Source organism: Mus caroli, unplaced genomic scaffold (assembly GCF_978045245.1).
Source record: "Mus caroli unplaced genomic scaffold, Mus_caroli_1 scaffold_7, whole genome shotgun sequence".
NCBI lineage: Eukaryota > Metazoa > Chordata > Mammalia > Rodentia > Muridae > Mus > Mus caroli.
In genome coordinates this window covers 40,293,895-40,310,616 of record NW_028227262.1, presented here as the reverse complement: position 1 = coordinate 40,310,616, position 16,722 = coordinate 40,293,895, and the positions used below count along the sequence as shown (strand labels likewise).

Sequence of the window (16,722 nt, the reverse complement as noted above, 5' to 3'; positions counted from 1 at the left end):
TTGACTTCACACGAGGTAGGAAATGCCTAGGTGAGTGGTCTAACATGATGTGTATCTCAGGTTCTTTTGGGTTGAGTGGTCTTTCTGAGCCTCATGCTTCCTTTTAGTCGTGATACACCAGCAGGCTGGGTGTGGATCAAGATGGCAGTTCTCTAATGGTCCCAAGGTTGCTGGGCCTTGGGTGTACATGGAAAATGAGTGTGTAGAGAGTGTCTCACTTGTATCCAAGAGACTTGGAAGCACAGCATTGGTCTTCATAGGCAAGTATTAGCCTTGAGAGGGCCTGCTTCTCTTCTTTGGCTGTTTAGCATGGGAGTGAGAAAAGGGAGTCTAGAGTCATAAACCTGGGTGAAAAGCATCCTCTTCTCACCTGCCTATGGTTTTCCTGGAGCTTGACATCACGGAAGAGGTAGGCCTAACTAGCTGTGTGGTGCGCCTTCTGAAATCAATGCTCACTTGCCTGGCCCAAGAGAGCAAAACCCAATCAGAGGCTTGTTCTCTGCTGCTCTTTGCACATGTGTCTTTCTTCCCACTAGATGGCACATGCACACCAAGGACTCTGCTGCTGGGTTCCCTGGCTAGGTAAAGAAAATATACTCAAGGCACAGTTTTCCTCAGGATCTGCTGCCATGCCATCACTGCCTGTAACTAAGCCCTTAGTTATAGTTGGTTCAGACCCTGTGTTGAGAGTGGTGTGTAGGACATGTGATAGGGGGCAGGAATTTGGTGAGAACAGATGTACATGGTTTCCTTCCTGAATAGAGGCACAGAATGTGCTTGCTCCAGATGTTCCTTTAACAAAGAGAGAGTAAAATGCCTTGGGTTTTTAGGTACCGAGAATTTCTTAAATGGATTTTTAGTTGTGCTTTAGTTTTTGAGACAGAGTCTTCCTATGTTGCCAGGGCAGGTCTGGAACCCTCGGGCTCCAGTACCACCACAATCCCCACAAGCCCCAGGTCCCCAGTAGACCTGTTAGCTGAGACTACAGATATATACAAGGCTAGAGCTATTTTCTGGGCAACAGAGGTTAGATCTCAGCTGTGCGTAGCTGTTTTCTTACTTCTTTTCCTTTGCCTTTGATGTGACTTCCTGGTCTAGATTACAGTATCTTCCTCTGTGTGTTTGCGCAGGAGACGATGTTTCATCCAGAGAGAAGCAAGCCAGGGATTAGGAAAGAGTACTTCCCCAGCAGGTGCAGAGCATGTGGTCCTACTAGGAATGTCAAACATTTATAAGAATTGCATGCATGGTCACTGAGAGAGACATTGTGGAGTCCATCTGGTCAGGCATTCAGGCTAAGGCCACTTGCTAACATCTCTGACATGTGGCCTTTGCTTTGGAGACCCAGGACACCTTCATTGTTCATCACGTCTTACTATGAAGGATTTTCCTTAATTTCAACCAAATCCCGCTGTAGCATGAGTGGCCCTTTACTTCAGCAGCAGTGGACTTCTTAATCAATGACCAGTGTGTTCTTTAGAGCTAGAGTGACTTGACAAACTATACTGGAACTGTTACTAAGGGACACTTGGATCAGGGCTTATTTCTTCTTCTAGAAAATATCTGTGCCTTATTTTTGGTAGACAACCATTACTGTATCTTTGCACCACCGCAAAAAAAAAAAAAAAAAAAAAGGCTGACAGGCCAAGTTTCCTTGTAACTATATGGAGTGAAGGTCTTCAGTTCTTGTAGCTCTTTTTCTATAGTCATATGCTGTTATTATTTCACAGTGCTTGAAGATTTTGTATGACAGTAGAGAATGAGTGGCCTCGGATCAGGTGGCCGTGGTCACTGTGCAGGGCTACTCTGAAACCGGTCCTTCTCCTGCCAGCCGCTGACACTCACTGTCTCTTCTCATTTCTTCCTGTGGACTGGACAGATGATGTTAAGGGAGGCTGTAACCTACTGAGATCCTCACTCCACACCTTTTGCCCCCAGGTGGACCCTGATCAGGATGCATCTCGGAGCAGGTTGAGAAATGCGCAAGAAAAAATGGTATACTCTCTGGTCTCCGTACCTGAAGGCAACGACATCTCCTCTATCTTTGAGCTAGACCCCACAACTCTGCGTGGAGGTGACAGCCTTGTCCCAAGGTATCATTTTAAAATTTCTTATTTCAAAAGAATCAGGGCGGTCTTGATGGCCCGAATCCAAAGCAGCCTGGACTTTAACCAAAGCACTTATGAAGAGGTAGTGAATCAGCCTTTGGACTGGCTCTAACATGACATGGAGTTTTGTATGGGTCATCAATGGTAAGTTGTTGATAGTTGGGTAAAAGGTACTATATTTATAAGGCTAGAGACATGGCTCAGGGGTTAAGAGCACAAAGGATCCAGATTTTGTTCCCAGCACATATATGGTGGCTCTCAACTATCTTTAACTCCAGTTTTATGGGGTCTGATATTTTCTTCTGGCCTCTGTGGGCACTGCATGCACAAGAAACACATAAACACATGCAAACGCACATACACATTTAAAAAAAATTCTTACTTAAAGTGTACTGTATTTGGGCTGGGGAGAAACACGGGATATCATGCTTGGCATTAAATCTAAAGGATCTCGGTTTGAGTCCCTGTCACCAAAGTAAAGCTGAGTGTAAAAGATGTAAAGCCTGCATCTGTAATCACAGTGCTTTTCTGACGAGATGGGAACTAGAGATGGGAGATGCCTGGAAGCTTCTGAGGCAGGCAGCCTCGTATGTCAGTGGTGAGCAAGAGACTGACTCAAGCAAAGTGTGCAAGGTGAGAATTAACACCAAAGGTTGTCCTTTGACATCTGTATTCATGCAGGTGTGTGCGCACACACACACACACACACACACACACACACCATTTAATAGTGCGATGTTTAGGTAAACAATCCATACCATAAGCAGTTCAGTAACTTTACCCCTTTTCCTCCTTCCCCAAACCTAGGCTGTCTCTTCTTAACTGGCTAAATAATTGAAGAGAAAATTTTAAAAAGTGAAAAAATCACTGGGTGCGTAGTAAGCTTATTTAAAATTTTAGGAGGTTAAATCAGTGTTCCTTTTCATGTATTTTATTCAACTTAGCTATTACTTTTGTTGCCTAAGAGTGTATTTTTCATAGCTGGTCAGTGGTGGCACATGCTTTTAGTTTCACCACTTGATAGGCAGACATAGGACCTTTGTTGAGTTCAAGGCCAGCCTGGTCTAGAGTGAATTTCAGGACAGCCAAGGCTAGACAGAGAAATCCCATCTCAAAAAGCAAACAAACAAAAACATATTCTTAAATCGTGCTATAAATGGATGAGCCAATCTTTAAACAAATGTTGGCATTGTGTTTAACAAGTATAGTATTGTGCGTGATGTGTGTAAATGGCTGTGCATGCCGCTGTGAGCATGGGCATCAGAGGATAGCGTTTGTTTCTCTAGGCTCTAGGGCTCAAACTCAGATGCCATTCTTTTTCTTTTAAAAATTTTTTAGAGTTCTGTATTTTAATACATGTGTATGGACTTTTCGTCTGCATGAATGTCACTGCACAATGTGCTTGCCAGCTAGCTGCCCACAGACTTTACAGACAGTTGTGAGCTACCATGTGGGTGCTGGGAACCACACCCAGCCAGAGTTCTTAACCACTGAGGCATCTTTCCAACCTTCTCCAAGTGCCATACTTGTGTTACTATGATTGCTTTATGTATTGAACCATCTCACTAGCCCCAAAAGTCACTTATTTATTTGTTTGTTTGATTGTTTATTATTTATTTTGAGGTAGGGTCCCAGTTTGTAGCCCTAGCTGGCCTGAAACTCACATAGGTCTTCCTGCCTCTGCCTTTCAAGCCCTGGGATTAAAAGTGTGTACTAGCACACCTTGTCAAAAATCTGTTCTTGACAAAGTCAAGAACAATCTTATTCATTGAGTTCCAGTGACATGGGATGCATAGTGCTAAGTAGATAGTAGACTCATCTTACATAATTTATAATTTTGTCATGTTTGAAGCGCTGTGAGCTAGGAATTATATACTCTCTTATAGAAAGACATTGAGACTCAGAGAGTTTAAGCAGTGTCATAAATTAGAGTCCTGTAGCAGAGCTTGTATTGGTAAATGGCTAGGACAGCATTGTCTCACAGTGAGATAGTCCTTCTCACCCTTCCGCTCTGCATTGGGTGTCTGATGTCTCACCAGTGTTGACTGGGTTTTCATGGGGCCCTCCGCTGAGGACACCTCTGTGCTTCATTGTGCCTGCCTTGTCATTTTCCTGCTCAGCCCGAGGATGACTGGGAAACTTAACCTCACCCTGTGTAATTGCTCTCAGAATTCAGGATCCTTGACTTGTGCTCATTTGATATTCCTGTCCCTTCCCAAAGGTAGAAGTGTAAGGTAGTGCCCACAGAGAACAGAACCTTACAAGGCAGAAGGCCTTTGTTTGCTATTCAGCCAGATTCCTTGTTGTTAAGCTCTGCTGGCTTGGTAACCCCTTGAGAATCTGAGGCAGGCTACAGGTATCCATCTTTAAAAGCCTGCAGGTATACACAGCTTTCTTCTAGATCTGTAACCTATTATTTTAGTTTCCTTCAGAATTGCTCTAATACAGGTAACCATAGATACTGTAACAAGCATGCCACAGCCAGAAGGCTGCATTTCCCAACACCTCTTCCCGTTCTCCAGCTCTCACCGTTTTTTTTTTTTTTGTTTGTTTGTTTGGTTGGTTGGTTGGTTTTTTGTTTTTTGTTTTTTGTTTTTGCTTCCTCTTCTGTATGTTCCCTGAGCTCCCCTGGTAGTAGCAATATTCCATCTAGGTTGAACACTCAGTCTCTTATTCTCAGCACACTGACCAAGTCTGCCTCCCTTCGTTGACTTCTGTCCACCACAAAAAAGAACCTTCTCTGTTTCAAAAGTCAAGTGCAGCCTTCATCTGCTGTGGTTCTATGGGTATGAGCGTGACTATTTATAAAGGCATGCTGATAGTGTGACCATTCAGCAGCAGAAGAAAAGTAGACTCTGCTTCCAGGCCTATGAGGTCCTTAGTCATGCCTGTGCTTTTGACAAGGTTTACAGCATAAGGCATAAAATTCCTTTTAGCAGAGTGGGCCTGAAATCCAATCAGAAAGTGGTTAGTTGCCTTATAACAACTGTGCCACTATTACCCAAATGGGCACATCATGCCTGGCAGGTTAGTAATGTAACATAAAGGGTTCAGCACTGGGTAAGACCGTGGATGCCTGCTCCCCCCCAGTTGCCTGCACAGCCCCTTCTGCCACCATAAAAGTGGCAATCAGGGTGAATGTCTCTCGGGAGGTTTGGGATTGACATCCCTGTGTCCTACAGTCAGATCATGTGGTATCTTCAGCAGCAGGGTTCTTGCCATGTGGTTATGCTGGGTAAGCAAGGGCAATCCAACAACCCATGCTACTTTAGAGAGCACTAGGATTTTTTTTACCAATAACTCATAGGAATCCCATGTCTTGTACTGCAATGCTCATTTAATAACCCAAGACTTCTAGAAGCAGCATTGTCCTCTCATGCAGGATAATTCTGTTTAAACTGACTATATTTTTTTAGTTGGATTTTAAAATGAGCTTACTAAGTGGCGGGTTTCTGTTAGGCTTTTTCATGGACCCTGAGTTTTGGTTGTCCCTCTGGCTACCCCTTCATCTCTGCCATCCCCACTCAGTCTTTAATCTTCAATCTCCTCCTCTCAATTCACGGTGTCCTGCTAGCCCAGCTCTTACTGTTTTTGTCTTTTGGTTGGTGTACATCAAGTGTGACTTTCATGTGGCTAGCCCTCCCCTTCCCCCATCTTCTGAATCTGCCCCCCCCCTGTTCCCACCCCTGCTTAAGCCTTTCCTCCCCTGCTGCCTTCCACCTCTCTACTTCCAATTCTCCCATCATCTACCTCCTCCCTTAACATCCTCTTCCCCCTACAGAAGGCCCCTTTCTAGTTGCCTGCCTTCCATCCCTGCTCCAAGTTAAACACATGAAACAAAAGATTTGAGGGCAGGATCTGTCTATGGAGAGAGCAAGGGTGACCGTCTTTCAGGGTACCTCACTCAGTATAATTTCTTAGAGTTCATCCTTTTGCCTGCAGCTTTCATCTTCCCATACAAGTGGGTAATAGTCCATTATATACATATACCACCGTTTTCATATCTGTTCTGTTGATGGACGTTCATGCTGAAGCCTGGTTCCTACCTGCTGGGAATAGAACAGCCATGAGCCTGGATGAGCAGATGGCTCGCTAGTGCAGTGGTTCTCAACCTTCCTAATGCTGCTACCCTTTAGTACAGGTCTTCATGTTGTTCTATATTAGTTATATATCCTTTTTTATTATTGACTTGTGTGTTTTCTAGATCCAAATATTATCTGATCCACGATTTGCAAATGTTTCCTTGCATGTTATCTTTCTGTTCTTCGATGGTATCCTGACGGATTCAATTTATTTTTTAGTCTGATTCAGCTTTTAGCTTCTTGACTTAAAAACAAAAAAAAACAACCATGGCCACAAAATTTTATACTGATATATTCTTTTAAGATTTTATTCATTTTCATTGTTTACATTTAGAGTCTTGGCTCGTTTGGGAATATTTTAAAATATATTTTGAGGTCGCATATATTGTATTTTCAAATCTTCTGTTCTCATTGACTACCTATTATGTAAAAAGGTACTGGTCTGCAGAACTCAAAAACATTGCAGTTTAAACGATTTTCCATTATATCAGTTCTGAAGATTAGTGATTTTTCTTAGAATGTCAGGAAACATGTGTTGAAAGATTGTTAGGCTAGTGAAGAACTGAAAGATGTGATTTAAAATATCACATGGCCCATGAGACTCTTCTTTATTGCATTCCTTGGCAAAGAGAGAATGAGGAACTAGTCAGCCTGTCTTCTCCAGTGGCTTGGAAGCCCCCATAATCCTGAGGAGAAGCACAGTTTACATTTCTAGTCAGCTGTCTAGGTGGTGTTTGCTGGTGGAGGCCCCTGCCTCTGTGTTCTGCTTCACCCTTCCCTACTGCTTCCTCGTGGCCATCTTTCTTTGTGAGCAGGTGTCCTAGTCCTCAGTGAGGCAAGGACTCGCCCACATGCAGACTTGGAGGAGAAAAGCCCAGGTGTGGTCCCCCAGTGTGTTCATGTATGAGCTTGCTGGATCTTTACCCTGACTTTTTTCTTCATTCTTGCTCTTGGCTGCCATCCTCAGAGCCAGAAGAGAATAGCGTCTCTTATTCATTAATCCTGTGAAAATTAAGTAACCCAAAGAGCAACACATCCCATTCTCTGCATATTAGCACTCTGCAGTGCAGGAGTGCCATTGGAGGAACATAGGAGAACAAAATTTAGCAACACAGGAATATTAGGATGCCATCCTGATTCCATATGACTGTGTGTGCTAACCTACAAGTCACTTTAAAATTGTACTGTATTTTTTTTTATTATTATTACAGATCGCAGTGTTTAAGGTTAGGCACATGGACATCTGTCAAATGATACCAGGAGATGCATTTTTGTAATAGGCAGTAGATGGAATGCTTCAGAGCCAAGCAGGATAATGACTAATCCTGGATATATTGAGCCAGATAATAAAACTGCAATACACATGGTTAGATATTTTAAGTGAGCATTGGGGGAGTATCTACTTGTATGAGTTTTGTGTACTTGTCCCGACAACATAACTTTTGAGTTAAGTATTAGGAATTCTTCAACTTCAGAAGAATTGATTGAATGTACTTTGAATGTGTCTTTGATGGCATTTGTTATAGAACTCTATGGAATATAATTATCCAGTGAAAACTATGCTCCAAGCTTTGGTTGCCCTCTGAAAATCCAGAAAATGAATAAAACTCAAGTAGAAAACTGCAAATGCCTCTGTTTAATATCTTGTCCACATAGTCTAATTCATGCTGATCAAAGTAAATAATATTAGGTAGGGCTTCTGTCTTCTGGCCTTAGAATGTGGAGGGGAGTTACAGCAAAGAAAGCTAAGGTCTACTGAAGGTGCAGGATTAGCTTCGTCTCTTCCCCACAAATGGGGCATGGTCTGCCTTGGTCCTCAGGTACTCTTACTTTGAATGTTTTCTACCATCGTGCTTGCCTCTAGCACACCAGTGTCAAGTTCTAGTCCCAAGTCATCTGTTTTCTGTGCCAATGCTTTCAGGATTCCGAGTCCTCAACTGTCTCTGAACCACATGCTTTCTAGTGCCCATTTCCTGTTGTTTCTGCTTGCTTGATGTGCTGTCATCTTGTCTTACTAATGCAGCAGCGAATCCTTGAAGGGCAACAATCCTTCCATTGTTTTCTGCTACTTTAGAAGTGAAGCAGAGTTGAAAAATATCTTAAACTCCACGATTTGTGACCATCAAATAAAGAAACAAACATAAAATAGTTTTTAGGCCACGTAGAAGACAAAGAAGCAGGTAGCAACTATGTGCAATTCAATTATCCAGAGGGAATTGGTGGCATTTAAGATTCTGGTTCATGTAGGTTCCAACAGGTCTCTGGGCACACACATAACATGTGATATTCCATACATGAAACCATCAGCTACTTTGCATGATCCTAGTGGAATTCTGTATTGTAGAAGTGTTTTCAAGTAAGTGATTATTATCTGTCATCATTTTAAGAAACTGGCAATACTTAGCCTGTAATAGACTGTCTTGTGAAGCATTAGATAGTACAGTTCTTTAGTCTTATAACACTGACGTGCACATCTTTATAATACATGCTGCACCTGAGCTGTTGTTTCTTTTAGAAAAAAAAAATCTCAATTTGGAGTTGGTAATAAAAGAAGATATATGTGCTTGTGTTCTTGTATTCCTTTATCATGTTATCCCAGCTAGCGGACTCCTTTCTAGAGTTATGACTGATTACATTCTACTGCAGCTCAGGGATATAGCTTGTGTCTAAAATGTCAAGGCCCCTGGTCAGTCCTATGACTAAAGCAAGATGCCTGCCATAGGAAGCCATTCTGTCTTAGTTACATACTAAGTTGAATATTTATTAACAACTGATATTTATCATTAAAGTATTGGCTGTGTCCTTTCCCAGTTTCATATGTCTGTTTCTTTTTTTTTTTTTTTTTTTTAAAGATTTATTTATTTATTATATGTAAGTACACTGTAGTTGTCTTCAGACATTCCATAGAAGAGGGAGTCAGATCTTGTTACGGATGGTTGTGAGCCACCATGTGGTTGCTGGGATTTGAACTCTGGACCTTCGGAAGAGCAGTCGGGTGCTCTTACCCACTGAGCCATCTCACCAGCCCCATATGTCTGTTTCTTATTGTGTGTGTATATCAATAACTTTTAAAATATGTGTGTTATTCTTTTGTTTTTTCCGGTTTCTTGGTCAATAATAGTTTTATGTAATACACATACACACACACAACTTCCTCTATAGAAGATTCAAATTTTCAGTCATGTAATCAAATTCACCCCTCTTTTTGTTTTAAAATTTAAAATTGTACTTTATTACATACTTTAAAAAGCTCTACCTGCCCACAGAATAAATAAACACTTACTCATCTCTTTTTTTTTCAGAAATTTTATAATCTTATTTTTTTGCTTTAAAATTTCCATTATTAACTGTTATGACAAGTCCTAATACACAGTAATTTATACCTAGTTCTGTGGCTCTGTCTCATGCTATTTCTAGTATTTACTGGCAGAGTATCTTTCAGAAATATCACATATTTCCAAAACCTTAGACTCCTCATGAAGTTATTTTTTATTGTCAGCACATTGGTGACAGGGGCCACTGATTCCCAGGTGTATTCCGCCCAGTGTCTATAGTAGAGAACTGTTTTGGTAGCCTGTTCCCTTTTGACAGAATGCTATTTAACTGTAGAGTAACCCAAAATGTCCCCCTGTCTGATCATTGTCATTGCTTCCCTTTAGGAACTCCTATGTCCGTCTCAGACACCTGTGTACCAACACCTGGGTGCACAGCACAAACATCCCCATTGACAAGGAAGAGGAAAAACCAGTGATGCTGAAAGTAAGCCCAGAGCCTGCTCATCTCCCTTCATCTCTGATGAAAGGGCTCTTTGGTCAGAGTAGAGTCATGGCCAAACTTGTTGTGATTTTTAAAAAGATGTATTCCCGGGGATCTGGGTGAAGCAAGCTTAGGGCTTTGACAATAACCAGACCTTTTGTTTTATTCCATTGGCATTGAGCAGTTCTCTGCATTTCATGTTTAACGTGACTGGCTATGGGAATGTTTGCTTGTGTCAGGGATACATTGATATCTTATTGATTCCCCCTGTATCATTAGTATTTTTCCCCCAGTCTATATAAGGCATATAAATATGCCTTTTCTCCACCAGTCGCTAAGCTTATATAGCATGAATACACCTGGGATTTTTCTTTTTAGAATTTTATTTTCTCTTATGGGTGTGCTCAGGTTCAGAAATATTGAAAGACTGCCATAGTCTTTCTCTGTTCTGTCAAGTAAGTAATTGCCATTTTCTGTATTTACATTTTCTGTCTTCATGAAATGTTACTTAGCTATCAGAATCTTCCATCCTCCCTGTGACCAAGGAGATGCTAAGATTACAGTTGCTCCTGTTGGCTGTATTCACCCCCATTTCCTTCTGCTCTTTCCCTTACTCACCGTACAGTGTGTACTCCCATGGCTCTGTGTAACACAGTAGTTCCAAGCACAAGGAATATATACAATGCAGATGTTAAAAAAAAATACCTCCCCACTTTACTACTTACCAGTCTCCCCCCAAAACTAATTTTCTATTTGGAGAACATTCTTCTAGAAGCTTCCTATGTCTACTTGATATTAATGCTAAGAGAACTTCAAGTTCCTTGCATTGCCCAATCTCCTGTAAACAAAGTGTTTGATTACCCTCTTACTTTCCCAATCAAGGTTATCCTCCAACTCCCTTGCCTTTTAGATTGGTACCTCTCCCCTGAAGGAGGACAAGGAAGCATTCGCCATAGTTCCTGTTTCCCCTGCTGAGGTTCGGGACCTGGACTTTGCCAATGATGCCAGCAAGGTGCTGGGCTCCATCGCTGGGAAGCTGGAAAAGGGCACCATCACCCAGAATGAGAGAAGGTGAGGGTGTCCTCACGGGTGGCTAGACGGGAAAAGCCCTTGGGAGCAAGAGCATCAAGACTGCAGAGCTGTGTGTGAGAGGGTCAGGCCTGAGCTTTTGCGGGCAGCTTCAATTTATGATGTCCAGATATGGTCACTTTTATCTTCTCATGTGTCTTGTTTTGTTTCCGTTGTATTATGCAGCTCAGTTAGCCGCAGCTGCTAGAAAGCTGAGTTCTCTTCTGTTTACCTTGTTCTTAAAGTCTGGACCTTTCTAGGCAAGGCTTTTAGCCTGTAGAAGTTTGAAACCTAACTTTAGCAATCTCTGTCTCTTAAGGTCTGTCACGAAGCTGTTGGAAGACTTGGTTTACTTTGTCACGGGTGGAACTAACTCTGGCCAAGACGTGCTTGAAGTAGTCTTCTCTAAGCCCAACCGAGAGCGGCAGAAGCTGATGAGGGAACAGAATATTCTCAAGCAGGTCGGTGAGCCATGATGTGCTTTGGGGTGGGCTCTGTGAGAAGCCTGTGGGATCCCTGCTCATACAAAGAGACAGGGATGATTTTCATCCCGAAGACTCGGAGGATGGACTTTTAAGTACTGATTTCTTAGAGTAGTTCTAAGTGTGTAGCAAATACACGTGACAGGAGAGTGTCCTCCTGTATCCCCTGCCCCAGAGTCAACATCCTGCAGCAAAATGGATCATTTATCGCAGGGGTGACCATAGGTCAATAGATCACTGTCACTCAAGGTCTATAGTTTTTGGACCTCTCTTAGAGGTATACATGATTTGTTTTTGACAGATAACAATGGCATGCGTGCACTATCACAATATCATGGCCTGAAAAGTTCTCTGCCCCCCAGCTCTTCTGCTTCACCTGTCATTCATCATTCTTCACCACGCCTTCCACCCACTCCTCCTTTCTGTGTCCGTGTTCTGCCTTGTTCAGACTACCGTATAGGTGCCACAATGTAGCTGGCAGCCTTTTCAGATGTGTACAGCTCTCCGTGCCTTCTTGTGACTCAATGCCCCAGTCCCATTGACAGGCATTGTACTTGCTGAACGTGGGCTGAGTGAGCGCTCACTTACCTGTTAGGTACCCTAGGAAGTGTTCAGGTGACGCCTTTACATTCTTCAAAACTAATATAATGTGCCACATTTCCTTACGGTTACTGCAGATGTTTAGGGAATTTGCAGTACTTGACAAACACAGAAGGCCTGTATTAGCTCTCATGGACAGCTTTAGTGATCACTTCTAAATATTTTCATGAAGAAGGAGTGTGAGTTCACAGGAAATATCTAGATGACATTTGGCTTGTAGGAGTCAGCTTTCTGCCCTGTCACTGTGACGACACAGCTTGGAAAAAAAAAATCTCAGAGAGAAAAGGTCTGTTGTAGTTGCAGGAGTTTCAGTCCATGGTCACTAGCCCTGTCACTCTTGGGCTCTGATACGTGATGTTGGGGAATATGTGGTCTGCTAACCCCTGCATGGGGGGAGCAGAGAGGAGCTTGCTCCTTTGAACATGCCTCTCCTATGAAATCTATTCAGCTATGAATCTGCTGGTGGCTAAGGACTCACATCTCAACAACTGCCGCTTCGGGAACCAGGCTTTTACCTTGAGCTTTTCAAGGCCTTTAGGATTCTGAGTATGGACAGTGTTAACTTCAATAAGTGGATGAATTAGAGGGAGGAGCATGACAAATCCAAGTGGAGGACACACTCTGAGCATGTGCCGTGCACCTCTCTAAAGCTGTGAGATTTGCTTAGTTATTCCTTGGACCTTGCTGGTGACCAAAATGAAAAGAGAGACAAGCTCCAAAGCCCCATGGTTCTCCCTGAAAACTTGGCATGTAGAAATCCTTCTTCCTGTTGGGCTGGGATAGACAAAATTCACATTTCAACAAGGTTTGAAGTCCAAGAATGAATCATACCCAGATGTTTCATGTGTTGAAAGCCAGATTACAATTCTTGCTTAGCGTCCTTGTTCATTTCCATGCTAGCCATCCCTTGAGGGGCTAAAAGAGTGTTGGTCACTTATATACGGAGCTGTACGCCTGATGTGCAACTGCTATCTGTTTTCATCCTTAGCAAACTGAAATAGTTTAGACACTATGCTCTGTGTTCTCCCATGGAGAGGGCATGGTTACTGTGGACATGATTGGCACGGTTACCCAGTGTTCCTGAGAGCCAGTTCATCTGGCTGATCGCAAAGAGTTACATTCATTTTGGTCTTACCAGGATTGTAGTCCAGGAGGCATCAAGTCCAGCAGCCCTCTGAGAGCACTGTCAATGATAGCTGTTTTTATAGCTTAATCCACAAACAGGCTGGCTAACTGCATCCTGTTTGTGAAGACTTCTGGTTGGTGTGGCCAAGGTCACACTGCCTTTCAGGAAAGGGGTCGGATAGTCTTATGATGCTAGGCAGATAGTTCCAAACTGTTATGATACCTACTGAGTCTCCTCCCAGGAGTTGCTGGTCAGCTCAGTGTTTGAGGTTAGCCTATACCTGTGTGTGCATGCAAAGACAGCTAAGTTCAAAAGTTGAACTGTGGACATGTGTGACACCTGGCCTAACAAGTCCTCCCAACTTCAGTTTTAGTGCCTGGATCAATGCTAATCTATTTTGATTTTGTCCCTGGCAGAAGTCATAAAGGTGTGTGATTTCAACATTAATCCTTCCCTGAATGCAGCTAAACAATGCTCTGTCCTGTGTATGGGGACAAATAAATGAGTGGGTGCCCAGCCCAGCTGACTGGCAGATTCAGGTGTCAGTTTCTTGATGTGTTTGGATAGAGAAACCTTTTCATATAATCCCATTATCCCTATAGTTGTGTCCTTCCTGGAAAGAGTTAGAGTTTAAAACACGGAGTGGCTGGGCGGTCTTGGTTCATGCCTTTGATCCCAGCACTTGGGAGGCAGAGGCAAACGAATTTCTGAATTTGAGGCCAGCCTGGTCTATAGAGTGAGTTCCAGGACATCCAGGGCTACACAGAAAAACCGTGTCTCGAAAAACAAAACAAACAAACAAACAGATAAACAAACAAACAAACAAACAAAACCATGGAGTGATGGCAGCCTGCTCTTTCTTTCACAAACAGATCTTCAAGCTGTTGCAGGCCCCCTTCACGGACTGCGGGGATGGCCCAATGCTTCGGCTGGAGGAGCTGGGAGATCAGCGCCATGCTCCTTTCAGACATATTTGCCGACTCTGCTACAGGGTCCTGCGACACTCACAGCAAGACTACAGGAAGAACCAGGTGGGGATCAAGATGGACAGGAAGTGATTGTTGGCTCTTCTGCTAGTTTTTCTGATGTTTAACATTACCACGATGTCTTTTCATCTCCCCTGTTGATCTGTGTTTCTTTCCCTAAAAGGAGTACATAGCCAAGCAGTTTGGCTTCATGCAGAAGCAGATTGGCTATGACGTGCTGGCGGAAGACACCATCACTGCCCTGCTCCACAACAACAGGAAACTCCTGGAGAAGCACATCACCGCGGCAGAGATTGACACGTTTGTCAGCCTGGTGCGAAAGAACAGGGAGCCCAGGTGAGGCACCAGAGGGGACTCGAGAGGAGGCCTCTGTCCACCTAAATGCAGAACTGTAGCTGTCCCCTACTGCGTCCTGGGGACTGGCAGCAGTCAGTTTCCAGTGTCCCTGTGATGTGTAGAGGCAGGAATGCCGTACCTGACCCCTTGCTGCAGCCCCAACTTCAGGGTTTACCAGTGATCTCCCTCATTTGCTAAATGAGCAAGGGTAAATATCTGTGAGCTGTCGGTCGCAGGACACACAGTAAAAGACATTTATTTTTGCTCACTCGCTCTTTGGGCCTTGTGGCTCTCAGGACTCCTGCCCATACTGTCACTATGTCCCTTGTTATACTCAGTTGTCTCCTGGCTGCTTTCCTGTATCTGAGTGCATTCTTCCCATCCTCTCATACCACAAATCTGCCCCATTCCTTCCCTATCTCTTCCTGCTTTCTCTCCCCGAGATTTCAGGTGACGTGGGAAGCAGTTCACAGTACAGTCATCAATGCTGCTATAAACATGGCCACTACTCCCTCTCTACAGCATCTCCTGAGTCCAGTCTTTATGAGGCTTCACATTTAATCCTCAGGAAAGCCCTTAGAAACCATATACTATGTCTTTGCTGATGGATGAGGAAACTGGTATAAGCCAGGTTAAAGAATGTAGGACTTGTCTACTCGAGGAAGTCAGGCTCCCTCTGCTTGGTATGTGTACAGCATCCTGCTTGCTTGCTTTCTGGTTAGGTTCTTGGATTACCTCTCTGACCTCTGTGTATCCATGAACAAGTCAATCCCTGTGACGCAGGAGCTCATCTGTAAAGCTGTGCTGAATCCCACCAATGCTGACATCCTGATTGAGACCAAGTGAGTACCATCTGGGGACATATGCTAACCATGAGATACATTTGATATCAAATGGCTGTATATGCTCATGGGGAATAAACCTAGCTCCTTCTTCTGTGCAGAGCTGGTCTCATGTTGGTTTTGGTAGCATTTCAGTTTTGTTTCACAGGCCTTGCTTAAGAGAACTGTTGAGCTTGTGGTTTAGCTGGCTTTTGATGTGACCTTCTGTACATAGTATCTTCTGTACAGAAGGTCACTTACTCTCTATACTCTAAAGTTGTATAAACCCACCAGAGAGCATTTGACACATAGTTTAAAGAGTTGATGAGCCATTGAAGTTCTATCACTCGTTAAAAAATAAAGGATGCAGGGCTGGAGAGATGGCTCAGTGGTTAAGAGCACTGACTGCTCTTCCAGAGGTCCTGAGTTTAATTCCCAGCAACCCTATGGTGGCTCACAACCGTCTGTTATGGGATCTGATGCCCTCTTCTGGTGTGTCTGAAGATAGCAACGATGTACTCGTAGACATAAAATAAATCTTTAAAAAAAAGTAAATGATGCTAACAAATACCCAGTGTTAGTATTAATTCAGTGTTGGGAGGAGTTGTAAGTTATCACTGTTCAAAAGTATGATGGGCTGGTGAGGTGGCTCAGAGAATGGAGGCATCTGTTGCTAAGCCTGAGAGCCTAGTTCAATTCCCTGGAAACTCATGGTGAGAGGAGAGAACCCACAAGTTGTCCACTGACATATACACATCCATTGTAGCACACAACAAAAAAAAAATTGGAAAAGTGTTTAAGTAGTGCTTATTATAATTATTATATATATAAGTACTATACTATAGTTATGGTGGATACTAATCATAATTACTATTATTACTATTTTGGTAATAGTGGATATTTACTTTTATTAAAAGAGCATTTTTTTGGTGACTGTACTAGAGCAGTGTAGACTGTATTAAAAGAATTAAGGTGAAATCAAGTGGTGCAGTTTTTTTCCTTAGTTGTAACTTAATTTGGGGACTTGTGTTAATGCAAAGTGCCTCAACCTTGGCACCGTGACATTTTAAGGCTAGATGACTTCATGGCAGAAAATGTTCTGTCACTGTAGATGTTTGCAAAAGTATCCCTAGATTATGGCTACACAATCTTAGTAGCATCTCCCAGCATTGTGACAACCAACATGTTACAGATACTGCCAAATGTCTACTGGGAGGAAAAATTGTGCTAGTTGAGAAATCCCAAGACCACACAGATCTTTGTGGCTCTGCCACTGGGAGAAAGAAAGAACAAAGTGGCTTTCTGTGTGTCTCTGTGCTAGAAGGGAGGCAAGACTTCAAAGGATTTCATAAAAACT

At 43.0% G+C, this 16,722-nt stretch overlaps 1 protein-coding gene across 15 annotated transcripts in view; it reads left to right on the top strand.

Moving 5' to 3' along the window:
* The window catches only part of Itpr1 (inositol 1,4,5-trisphosphate receptor type 1), a 338,511-nt gene that overhangs the window by 151,288 nt on the left and 170,501 nt on the right, over positions 1-16,722 (top strand). For all 15 annotated transcript variants that reach the window (XM_029478979.2, XM_029478989.2, XM_029478987.2 and 12 more), the window contains 7 exons: positions 1,939-2,093; positions 9,850-9,949; positions 10,857-11,017; positions 11,334-11,475; positions 14,095-14,253; positions 14,372-14,544; positions 15,267-15,386. In XM_029478979.2, coding sequence (XP_029334839.1) covers positions 1,939-2,093; positions 9,850-9,949; positions 10,857-11,017; positions 11,334-11,475; positions 14,095-14,253; positions 14,372-14,544; positions 15,267-15,386 — 1,010 coding nt within the window. The remainder of the gene's footprint in view (positions 1-1,938; positions 2,094-9,849; positions 9,950-10,856; positions 11,018-11,333; positions 11,476-14,094; positions 14,254-14,371; positions 14,545-15,266; positions 15,387-16,722) is intronic.